The sequence below is a fragment of the Neophocaena asiaeorientalis genome, unplaced genomic scaffold (assembly GCF_003031525.2).
Source record: "Neophocaena asiaeorientalis asiaeorientalis breed wild unplaced genomic scaffold, Neophocaena_asiaeorientalis_V1.1 scaffold192, whole genome shotgun sequence".
NCBI lineage: Eukaryota > Metazoa > Chordata > Mammalia > Artiodactyla > Phocoenidae > Neophocaena > Neophocaena asiaeorientalis.
This window is the reverse complement of record NW_020185326.1, coordinates 5907305-5920129: the sequence shown is the minus strand read 5'-3', so window position 1 is coordinate 5920129 and position 12825 is coordinate 5907305. Positions and strand designations below refer to the sequence as shown.

Genomic DNA, 12825 nt, shown 5'->3' with positions numbered 1-12825 from the left:
AGGTGTGGCACAGATGATGCACAGAAAGGCACCAGCCATCCTAAACCACTATAAGCCTAGGAGTCCTTTATATGTGATACAGGGGAAAGTATATAATCAGATTGTAAGAGAAAACTACCAAGGAGGAAAAGTTGACAGAAAATTCTCATTTTGAGAGAATTTAGTACATACCTCTTAGCCTTGGCCACAAATAGACAAGAAAATAAATAGGGGCATAGAGAATTTTAATAATGCATTTAATAATCTAATCCAACTGACCACATACCAGACCACCAAAAAAACTAAATTCCCCAAAGAAACAACTGTATAAGTCTCTTTTCCAGAATATAATAAAACACAAATTGATAGCTATCAAAAAATTAAGGGGCTTCCCTGGTGGCGCAGTGGTTGAGAGTCCACCTGCCGATGCAGGGCACATGGGTTTGTGCCCCGGTCCGGAAAGATCCCACATGCCGCAGAGCGGCTGGGCCCGTGAGCCATGGCCACTGAGCCTGCGCGTCCGGAGCCTGTGCTCTGCAACAGCAGAGGCCACAACAGTGAGAGGCCCGTGTACCACAAAAAAAAAAAAAAACTTAATTAAAACCACCCAGTCATTTGGAATAAAAATGCAATCTCCTAAGTAAAGACAGAATCAAATGGAAAAGCAAAAATTACCATTATAGACTAGGTAGAAAATAATTAAAATTTAGAACTCTACTTCTTAGAACTTATATACAGTTGAAGCTATACTCAGAGTAACATTCATAACCTTAAAAGTGATTTTATTATTTAACAAGAAAACAGGTTAAGTAAATATTCAGTGCAAGAAGTAGGAAGAAAAGACTAATAAAGCAAGCATAAAGCAGATTAAAGAAAATGATAAAAATTTAAATCTAAATGATGCTTTGGAAAACAGAAAAAATTGGAAAGTTGATAAATCTAAGGGCTAGTTCTTTACAGGAAAAAATTTAAAAATAGGAGAACTTTAGGGAAAAGAAATATGTGGGCCTTACATGAAGGAAACTAGAATAATACTGAAGGAAGTAAAATTTTTCTTTAATATAAAAGGAGTTACATATTATGTTCCTTGATGGGAAGACTACTAATATGTCAGATTTTCTCATGTTAATGTATATGCTTAAGGAAAATTCAGACTCCCTGTGGGACTTTTATTTGGATTTTGACAAAGTATATCAAGGTGAGACTTATCAAGAAAATCTTTTTTAAAAGGAATAATGATGGCCTTGAAATACTAGATTTTAAAACTAATAAAGCTGCAGTAATTAAAACAGTGTGATATTGATGAAATGTTGGATATATCAATCTAATCAAATAGAAAGTCCAAGAATAGATACCAGTATAAGAATTTAGTATATGATAAATTTGGCATCCCAAATCAGTGGGAGAAAAGATGATTATTCAAGAAATTGTACTGGGACATATCTCACACCATTTGATGTTAAAGACTTAAATATAAAAAACAAACCATAAAAATGTCAACAATATGGATGGGTGTCTATTCGGTCGTAAGTTGCAGAAAGAATTCCTAAGCATTTAGGGAGTGGGAGAAGGTACAGTGGAACAAACAGCTATTTCATTATGTGGAAAAAATTAAACTTCTGTGGTCCAAAAACTCCATAACACTAAAAAGCAAAGAAATTGTTGCCTCCTCTCCTTATTTGAAGTGTTATTTTTTGTTTGTTTGTTTCTTAGAAGTAGAACAGGAAAAAAAACCCACCTGAATAGGACTAGGATGTTTGCCATAAATATGAAAGACCAAGTGTTTTATGCACAGATAAATGGAGATTCTTCTATTCTAAATAGAAGAATTTACCTATGAAATAGTGTGAAACCAATGCATAAAAAAACAGTATACTGAAAGCTAATCGCTATAAATGATTATGCAGGTGTTGAGAGATTCTTTGCATTTAGCTGATTATCATCTCAGTGGAGAACATCTTAATCTTAATTAGGTAGTTCTTTTCCTACTCTATTTCCAAGAATGATAGCAAAAGATAGCACTTGTTAAGTAAGGAGAGAGGGAAGCAGCATATAGCTGCCTCCTTTTAAAAAATAAGAAGTATAGGGAGAGGAAAATTAACATGTTCCAGTACCATTCCTAAGATTCCTATGAGGTTCCCAAGAAAAGAGGAGTATGAATACTGTACTTTGGAAATCCTGCAGGGAAAGCTGATATTAGCCCAGGTGATGGCCCCTGTGCCCCTGAGAAACGCCCTGAATATTGTCTAGCCCACTTGGGCCTCTCACCAGAAGTTACATGATCATAAGACAAATGATCATACATATTTTACTTCAGCAAGAATGCTCATCTTTCTCCAAGTGGATTCTTAGAGTCCTCAAATGATTTGAAATTGATTAGGAATTATAAAGTCCTAAGTTGGAATACTAATTACTACTTCTCTAGGACATAGAATTTTATGATTAAAATATGTTTGGTTTAATTGTATAGATCTGTATTTCTATTAATTATAATACATTATTTATTATAATATTAATACTAATATTTAATGTCTTACTTAATTTGTGCCAAAAGAAAATCCTGCAAGGTAGATATATTGGTTATCCCCCTTTTACAGATGAGGACACTATAGCCTCACAGGCACATGGTCTCACATGCAGAAATCAGTAGAGCTGGGCTTTTTTCAGGTAGTTAGACTCCAGAACCCATGCTCATTAGAATTATGCTGTTTCTGCCTCCTGGTCCAGTTCCCATACTGTGCAGAAGAGAAGACTGAAGGCCAGAGAAAGGAGTGTGTACACACACACATACACACTCGTGCACACACACACACACACACACACACACACAACTGGTTTTCTTCCATAACAATTTGTGTTTGAGGTAGTTCTCAGAACTGTTGAGTAGCTGAAGTTGGGTTGGAATTCAGGTTTCTTTGCTCACAGGCCAGTTCTCTTTGTCTTCATCATACCACAGCCTTTGGCCACTGTATTGAATCTTGAGCTGTCCTCAGACGCATAAGAACATTGGGTTGAGATCCCTAAATTTTATGAAAAGAGATCTCTAATGGGATGTTGTCCTTCTCTGTGGGTTTTAATTGAATTCTCAACAGCTGTCAAGCTTTTGCTTTTGTTTTTAAGAAACGAGAAGATGTACATGGCTTTTATGAAAGTCCCACATTTTTCTAAAGTGTCGTGTTAATGTTTTTCAGGGAGTCCCCAAGTCCTCCTTCCTAACGGAGGAGAAGCGAGCCAGGCTGAAGACCAACCCCGTGAAGGTGCACTTTGCAGAGGAAGTGCTCGTCAGCGGACACAGCCAGGTGCGTCACTGGTCAGGAGGTTGAAATGACTCTTCATGAAGTGGGTGAGCTGCCTCCTGGCATGTATCTCCTCAGGACTCTGGAATCTGCAGCATGGAGGGGATGCAGAGGGAGTGCAGAGGGCTTGCTTGAGGCTCTGTGCCCCCTTAGTGAGGCACCTGCAAACGGTGGACAGGGAGAGACACACTGGGTGTGGCTCTGTCATTTCTGTGACTCCATTTTTCTGCCCTTGAAATTTCAACAGATTCCAATTGTACATTTCTCATTCTAAATCTTCAAACTTAGTATTCCCTCTGGAGGTGATATATTGATAGTAGTGATGGTGGCCGGGGGAGGGGGGTGGCTTTGGTTTTTTTAAACAGCCCATCATCTATTGAACCTCTATTGCATGAATTTTGGGTACATAATCCTTAGTCATCACCATACCCTGCATGGGAGGTATTTTAACAAAAGAGGAAGCAGAGGCTTAGAGAGGTTTAGAGAATTAACCTCTGAGATCACATAGCTAGAAATACAGGAGCACAAGTCTGTGTGACTTCAGTTCTTCTGTTTTCCACTGTGATATGCTGTCTAGTCCTTTTTGATATGGGAATACCCAGGATTGGTGTGGTTGGATATGAGGGTTCAGAAGATAAGTTTGTAAAGGGAAAATGTTGGCTAGAGTTTGATGTTTTCAATGTGGACTGTTAAAGACTCATATATTCATAATTTAAATATTTTCCACCCAATGGTCTGTAACTATTACCATTCTGAATTCAGTGATCAATAATAGATTTTGAAACTTTCAAATCAGAGCTTGTCCTTATCTGGTTTTCTTAGCATAGAGACCAGTGAATGGGGAGTCACGGCCATTGTAACACCGGATTCAGGTGATCTGGTTCACATCTGGAGAGCCCTTATTTTCTTCTTGTCCTGCTGCTTAACAGACTCCACCTTCAGTTAGACCTCAGAGTAAAAGGTGGATTTGTTCAGGAAGGTCTAGTGGGAGGCCTAGTGTATTAATCAGAAAAGACCTGAGATCCTGTCAGTCTGAAATATTTGAGTCTCTGTGTGTCCATGTTTGTGAAAATGGATCAAACCTCTTCAGCAAATTGAATTTTGATTCAACGTGTGTTGTTTTTTTTTTTTTTTAACATCTTTATTGGGGTATAATTGCTTTACAATGGTGTGTTAGTTTCTGCTTTATAACAAAGTGAATCAGCTATACATATACATATGCTCCCATGTGTCTTCCCTCTTGCGTCTCCCTCCCTCCCACTCTCCCCATCCCACCCCTCCAGGCCGTCCCAAAGCCCCGAGCTAATATCCCTGTGCCTTGCGGCTGCTTCCCCCTAGCTATCTACCTTACTACGTTTGTTAGTGTGTATATGTCCATGACTCTCTCTCGCCCTTTCAAAACTCACCCTTCCCCCTCCCCATATCCTCAAGTCCTCAACGTGTGTTTTTAAGAGTAGTACATAGTAGGGCTTCCCTGGTGGCGCAGTGGTTGAGAGTCCGCCTGCTGATGCAGGGGACACGGGTTTGTGCCCCGTGTCCGGGAGGATCCCACATGCCGCAGAGCGGCTTCCGCAAAAAAAAAAAAAAAGAGTAGTACGTAGTAAAGAGAAGTAAAGAGAAGTAGAAGCTAGAACCAACTAACAGAACAGGTAGAGAATAAGGATTCTGCAGATGTGAACCAGATCCCCTGGGGAGACTTGCACCTCAGGGTACAGAGTCTCTGTATCAGCCACGTGAAGCAGAGACAGCCAAACCAGGGAGAGTTCATCATTGTGACCTACATTTTCATCCTCTCAAGTATTTAAAAGATGATAAAATCAGTTGCTAAACTTTCTCCCTTGAAACATACTAAGACCCTAGAAGAATCTGAAATAGGAAACCAACATTTGGGGGTTTGGGGTTTTTTTATTATTGAGGTATAGTTGATATACAATATAAGTTTCAAGTTCAACATTGTGATTCACAATCTTTAAAGGTTATATACTCAGTTTATAGTTATTATAAAATTTTGGCTATATTCCCTGTGCTGATCAATATATCTTTGTAGCTTATTCATTTTATACATAGTAGTTGGTACCTCTTAATTCCCTACCCCTTGATTCCCTACCCCTACCTTGCCCCTCCACCCCTCCCTACTGGTAACCTCTAGTTTATTCTCTATATCTGTGCGTCTGTTTCTTTTTTGTTATATTCACTAGTTTGTTTTATTTTTTAGATTCCACATATAAGTGATATCGTACAGTATTATCTTTCTCTGTCTGACTTAAGGAAACCAACACTTCAAATATGCTTAACTTTGCTAACCGTTAAAGAAATGCAAAGGAAAATATTAAGAACTGCTACTTAGTAAATGAGCACAAATAAAGAAAAATGTAAGCCCTGATGCCAAGAAAGTAGCTACACTCATGTACTAATTGGTGGCTTTGTAAATTGATTTAATCTCTGGGAGTAGAAGAAAACAAAATTTAATGAATGCCATAAAAGTGGGCCAAGGACCACATTCTCATTAATTTAAGTCTATAACATAATTTAAATGCAAAAATCCATGTAGTTAAAGATATCTGTTTTACTGATAGATAAATTGCAAAAAATTTGAAAAAATGTTAAATGTCTAGGGCAGAGGAATGGTTAAAGAAATTCTAATATTTCAACTCAACAGACTCTTTATAAGTCCATTAAAATTATAAACATTTAAACATTAAACGCACATGAAGAAGTGTATATGTGTTGAGTAAAAATGCACATAGAATCGTGCATGTTCTATTCGTGCGGCTCTCTAAAAGCTATTTACAGGTATAGATAAAAATTGGAAGAAGCCTTAGAGAAAAGCCTTAGTTATGTGATGATGTAATGGATGTATTTTTTGGTAAATCACAAATTATTAATAAAGTATCAAGGAAAGCATGTCATACTTGGGAATTCCAAAGATTAAGATTTCTAAATACCCTAAACCAGAGTAGTGAGATGACCATATGCGCGATGTGAAATCCCTCATCCCTGACTGAGTGTGAAATGGCACTGGGATACGACCATATTCCTTTTTCTTCCATAAAAGTGCTGTGGTTTAAAAAAAAAAGTTATGTAGAGTGATGAATGTGAGTCTTGATTAAATGATACAAGTGGCCTTATATTTAGAGGATACAAAATTCTCATCTGAAAAAGGCTGTCAGGTTTTTGAAAAAAGATTGTAAGCTTCTAACCCAGGTGGGCTTTGTACCCAAACTCTTTGCAGAGATTAGAATTGGGGGCAGTTGTTCTCATAAATCCGGAGTGATGGTTGGGATGAGTAGAGACGGAGAGCAGCCCTCTGCCCTTTGGTGTTGCTTTACTGTAGGGAATGAAATAGTAAAATGTTGAGGGGGCTCTGAGGGAGCAACCTACCCCCCCATTTCACCCAACCCCGCAAGGCACAGTGCAGGAATCTCAGAAAGGCCCATCTGAGACGATGTGCATGCTTGTCACCTGACTTGCCAAATTGCATCCCGTAAGGGCGGCAACCAGCAGTGAAGTGTCAGCTGATGGCCGCGTGACATTGTACAGGCTCACACAGTGCTGTCAGTATGCTCGTGGCAGGGCTCACTCTTCACCGTCTTCCAGTTCTAGTGGCTATCCCCGGAACAAAGCATGTCTGTATCTGTGTGGCATAGACCTCATCCATTGGAGAAATCTCCAAATGTCAAGAATCAATCTACAACGTGGTGAGGAGGTTGGGGAGAATCCTGCTTTCCTCACCAGGCAGGGCCAGGGAAGCTGAGGATCTGTCACACCCAGGGACAGGGAGGGACAGTTTCAACGCTACTCTTGTGTTTTCCAGGGTAATTCTCTGCTGTGTATGCCCAACGTGCTCAAGGTGTACTTGGAGAATGGACAGACCAAAGCTTTCAAGTTTGAGGCGCACACGACTGTGAAGGTATTCGGAATAAACTTGAATCTCTTTCCCAGTGAGAATTTGCTGGCTCCCAGGGCCCCGGGGGCATCTTGCCAGGCAGCTACCTTGGTGATCTCACAACCACCATGGTCTGAGCACCTGCAGTAAGCCAAGCACTGTGTTATCTCATTTAGTTGCACAAACACCCAGCAAGCTGGTATTTTAATCACCGTCTTGCAGGGGAGGAAATCAGGGCTCAGAGAGATGAAGTACCCAATACAACTCATAAGCTTTCACCCTTAACCACTGGGATTCTTGTATGGGACTCCACCTGCTACCCAAAAGACTAGAGTCGCTAAAATCCCAGGCAAGGTGTGCGGGCAGGTCCAGGCCCCTGTGAATTCTATTCTGGATGGAAGTCAGTTTGACTTACATTTAACAAGTTCCCCCAAAGGAGGTACTCTGAGGCAGGTGGTACAGAAGGAGGTAGAAAGTGGTCTCTGTCTCCCAGGAGCCTGCAGTCTAGTTGAGGGAAGACGGACATTCTTGGAACTCGCAGTAGTCCAGGGCAGGACGAAGTAAGGGCTGTAGGGAGAGGGACAAGGAAGTGCCCAGCATGCAAGGGAAAGAGAACCATCTTTCTATCTGACCATGTTCTGTCCTGTCAGGACGTCAGAGAAGGCTTTGCAAGGAAGCTGGACCTGAGCTGAGCTTCGAAGGGTTTCTAAGACTTCAACAAGCACAGGTGGGGACAGGGTTTTTGAGGGGTTAGAGGATGCACATCAAACTGAAGAAGTCCCATGAACTAAGGCAGAGAGCCAGTAAGACAGGCATTGCCCAGGAAGCAGCAAACCATCCCACAGGACTGGAACACAGGCCATTTTCTCATGGGAGGAGTGGGAGACGGCACAGGCTGGCTGGGGACGGCTTCAAATGGCAGGCAACGGAGTTTGGATTTTATCCATAGACAATAAGGGATGGCACTATAGTTTCTGAACAAGGAAGCAAATAGTGTTAGAGGGAGGCACCAGGGAAGAAGCAAAGAAAGGAGTTGTTCAAACATTAAAAATCGTGTAAGAGTCAGCACTGAGCCCAGCTCTTCTGATACTGGGGGAAGAGCAGGTTCAGGTGGGCAAGTGCAGCTATAGGTACCGGACAGTAGCCAAGATACACACACACACACACACACACACACACGCACACGCACATGCACTTGAGTGCATGCTCAATGCACGCACACACACCAGTGTTCCCTGGCACCTCCCTTTGGCAGTTCCTAGGGCTGCCCCAAATGCTCTATCCCGTTCTTATCTTGGTGTGACTGAGGAGAAGCTGGAGAAAGCCTGTCTGACCCTGGGAAGCTCAAACCCAATGGAGGAAGGGAGGGGGGAATGGATTTGTTCAGAGTTCACTACATGTCTGGCACTTCCCTGGGTACTTCCTCATGCACTATCTCACTTAATGCCCCCAGTAACCTTGTAAAGTGGCAATTATTAACCTACTTTTCAGATGAGAACACTGGCCCAAGAGATTCCAAACTTGTCAAGGTCAGCTAGCTCCTAGCTGGCTTCCAACTTGGTCTGTTGTCTCTGAACCCTGCACTGGAGGTGGCCACGCCGCCATTCTGCATGAAAGTTGTGCAAATGCGTTAGACAAGGTGTCTACTTCTGTCATCTTTGAGCAAAGTGCATTGGAATGGAGGGGATGCTTTATTTAAAGTGAGTCCCCCTTTGGTGGCCAAAAAGACTTCGAGATGATTTACACACACCGCAGGGGAATTAAAGCCAAGATGACAGATGGAGTTGCTGAAATGGGCAAGGAGTTAGCTGGTATAATACTGGTTAATTTTACTTCCCTGTAGTAGCCAAATTTTTAAAAAGCCAGTCTTTTAGCTCTTTATGACAGAGAAAGAAGGGGGTATGTAAACAAATCCCCAAATGGGTAAAAAAGGGAAAAACCACTGTCAGGTCATCAGTGACTTCTCTTCCCCACTGCCTTATCAAGAGAAGCAAATTTCTTACATTAGAAAACCTCTTTCTCTAAATCAAGGAAAATAACATGTCATTTGACCCAGTGAACATTTAGTGACTCTCTTGTGTGTGCTGGCAAAGCTGTTGATGATACAGAAATAATTTATGCCAGGTCACTCCCTTAGGGAGCCTAGAGTCTTGGGGTGGGGCTGGGGTGAGGAGATGAGACCTGGGGTTATTTCACAAGGAGACTGTTGTGGGTACAGTGTGCTCAGAACCAGGAAATCGGGACGTGAAAATGGTGTGGTGTGGGCTGTAGGAAGAGAGAGCTTCCAGCTGGGTGGCAAGGAAAGGCCCCCAGGATGTGATGGCCTATGAGGCCGACTTGGAAAGATGGACAGGAATGGGTCAGGAGTGGTAGGTGAAGACAGCTTCCCGGGCATGTGGAATGACACCAACAAAGATCCAGTGATGGGCTTCCCTGGTGGTGCAGTGGTTGAGAGTCCGCCTGCTAATGCAGGGGACGCGGGTTCCTGCCCCGGTCCGGGAAGATCCCACATGCCGCAGAGCGGCTGGGCCCGTGAGCCATGGCCGCTGAGCCTGCGCGTCCGGAGCCTGTGCTCCGCAACGCGAGAGGCCACAACAGTGAGAGGCCCGCGTACCGCAAAAAAAAAATCCAGTGATGGGAAAGTTTGGCAAGTATATGGGGCTTGCGAGCAGGGTACATTGGAAGAAGCAGCAGAAGATAAAGTGGGAGAAGTGGGCTGGCACCTGATACTTGAGAGCCTTGAATATTAAGCTAAGGAGTCTGGATTTGGGCTAGTGGGCCATGGGGACCACTGAATATTCTTGAGCCAGGGAGAACATGAGAAGTACAAGGCTTAGACAAGTTTCTCTAGATCGGGGTCAGCAAACTTGTTCTGTAAAGAGGCAGATAATATTCTAGGTTTTGCAGGCCATGGGGCTTCTGTCATGGTTACTCAACTCTGCCATTGTAGAGAATGGGCATGGCTGTGTTCCCATGTAACTTTAATTACAAAAACAAGCAGTGGACCAGATTTGGCCCACAGGTGATGGTTTGCCAACCCCTGCTCTAGATGCAAGGTGGAGGTCAGATGGGTAGTAGGGTGGGGTCCTTAGGGCACCACTCAACAAAGCCAGGAGAAATGTGTGAACTCAAGCCAAATGGAGAATGGAGAGAGGGGACAGAGTCCAGTGAGGGGCTCTCTATCATGGCCAGCTCACAGTAGGCATTGAATTAATTTTGTTGAGTTACAGAAGCAGATAGACCTTTCAGGACTTAGTCACTGGTCAGTTATGGAGGGTGATGGAGCAAGTGGGAAGAGGATTCAGAATTGGGAGCCGTGAGGAGCAGGTAGCACCTGATGGTGTGGCACTTACTAAATCTGAGATTCTGGCAGGACGTCTATGATGAGTCTGTGATGATTATTTATTCACTGAGTGAAAGTTTATTGAGCATCACTGAGTGCCAATCTTTGGGGATATAATGGAGCACAAGACAAGCAAGGTTCACATTCTGGGGAAGGTTAGCATCTAGCGGGGTAAATGACAATAAGCAAGAAAACAAACATCAGCAGCTAGCATGTATTGAACACTTGCCATCTGCCAGGTGCGATTCTAAATGCCATATATGGGGAAATTAATTTACCACACACAACCCCTGAGAGAGGTGTGAATATTATGACCATCTTAGAGATGAAAACATTGAGGCATAGAGAGAGTAAGCACTTTATCCAGGGACACACAGCTAGTGAGTGGAAGTCTAGGTCTAGAGCCCATTCACTTAACTTTACTGTACTGTCTTATCTATTACTAGAGAACAGAGCTGTCGTTGAAGAAAATCATATCCAGTAGTGATGAAGGAAACCAACAGGACCTGGGACAGAGAATAACAGGGGCAATCCCATTTAGACACAGCGACCAGAGAAGTTTTCTCTGAAGAGAAAGAAACAGCCTTGTGAAGAGTGTGGGAGGAGTGTGCCTGGCAGAGGGAACAGCGTTGTGAATGCCCTGAGGCAGCAAAGCCCTTGTGATGACGAGCGGCCACTGTAGTGAACGAGGAAAATGTGGCATGGCAACTCTGGTGGCACAGTATTAATTTCATGTCATCCCATCAGCCCCTCTAAATAGGCATCCTTATCCTCCATTTCATAGGAAGAAACAGGTTCAGAAGCATCCGGTTGATTTCCCGTAGTTACATAGAGAGTAGGTGGTGTGATTCTGTCTGGTAAGCAGTTGATGATGCAGACTCCAGAGAGAGGATGAATCTGGAGACCTTGAAGAGAGGCATAAGGCCCCAAAGGACAGCTTCAGCCTTTCGAGTAAAGCAAGAGAGGGTGGCCGTATGGGTGGTGCTGGAGCCTTGAGGGAAGGGGAGCGGTGAGTGTAGGACCTTGAGGGGCAATGAGAAGTCCCACATGTGGCCCGTCAAGATTTGGCTGCCTGCGTTGGCAGTGGACCCGGTCAGTGTAGGCCTTTCTCTCCCCAGCTGCACCGAGGAGCAGAGGGAAAGTGAAGGGAGTCCTCCCTGCTCTGTGCCTGAACGTGAGGGCTGGGCTGTTCCTCGGTGACCCTTATGCCTCTGTGCCTGCAGGACATCATCCTCACGGTGAAGGAGAAGCTGTCGATCCGAAGTATGGAGTACTTTGCGCTGGCCCTGGAGGAGCAGTACAACATCTCACGGCTGCATCTGCTGCACGAGGAGGAGCTCATCCAGCAGGTACCACCTGCTTCTGCTCCTGGTGAGGAGATCTGGACTGGGCAAGCTGCACGCCTCAGCCAGGACCTTTGGGTATAGGGCTGAGTGCATCTGCAGGTTTGATGCGCTTTCTTGTGCCCAGAAGGCACAGAGCTCACTCAGCCTGGTTTTTGTATGAGGTAGGCAGGCCCCTATTTTGCAGACAAGGAGACAGAGGCTTAGAGAAGTAAGGTGACTTACTCAAGGTAACACAGCCAATAGAGCTCTATCTTTTGCTTCCAATTCTGATGACCTTCCTCTGAACCTGCTGCCTTTGAGATGTCAGGGAAGCATCTGTTGCTGTGTCTAAGCCCTTTTTGTGAGACTTGCCCTCTGAGCTCGTCCTTGACGGCAGGACAGGGCTAACACAGTCAGTCCACCTGTACCACTCAATCTTTCAGCCACTCAGTGATTTGTCATACTAGCTTTTTAAAGCCAAACACAGGTCAGTTCCATAATTTTTAAGAAGAGAAACAGCATGAGCAAAGCATGAGCTCATGAAAGCCGCTCTGAGCATTCTTCACTGCAGATGAATTCCTACCATGGTCACTCATCTTCTAATACTGCTGCTTACAAACCTGTTTTTAAATCACTTCTGTTCCATTAGCATTGGAAAAAGAAATCAAGTTAAATCACTAAGATCATTGACGTGAAAAAGAAGTAAGGTACAGGAGAGAGAGAGAGAGATACACACACACACACACATAGATATGTATATATATAATGTATAATATACTATTATTTGTGGAAAAGAAAAGAATGTACATTTATAGGAGCATATATACACATAGACTGTCTCTGGAACAGTATATAAGAAACCAGACCCAGAGATTTCTTCTGGAAAGGGGTTGATGGGATCAATGGGAAACTTTGCTCTTTTGAGCCTTTTACATTTTATACCCATGGGAAAGTTAAATCGGCGGCAAAGGTCTGCACTGACTGGGGAAGCACTAA

The 12825-nt window shown here is 43.3% G+C and overlaps 1 protein-coding gene across 1 annotated transcript in view; it reads left to right on the top strand.

The window, feature by feature from the left end:
- FRMPD1 (FERM and PDZ domain containing 1) overlaps nucleotides 1–12825 on the top strand; it is a 46260-nt gene that overhangs the window by 19584 nt on the left and 13851 nt on the right. The window contains exons 5-7 of the mRNA XM_024734458.1: nucleotides 3171–3278; nucleotides 7090–7185; nucleotides 11728–11853. Of these exons, the coding sequence (XP_024590226.1) occupies nucleotides 3171–3278; nucleotides 7090–7185; nucleotides 11728–11853 (330 nt within the window). The remainder of the gene's footprint in view (nucleotides 1–3170; nucleotides 3279–7089; nucleotides 7186–11727; nucleotides 11854–12825) is intronic.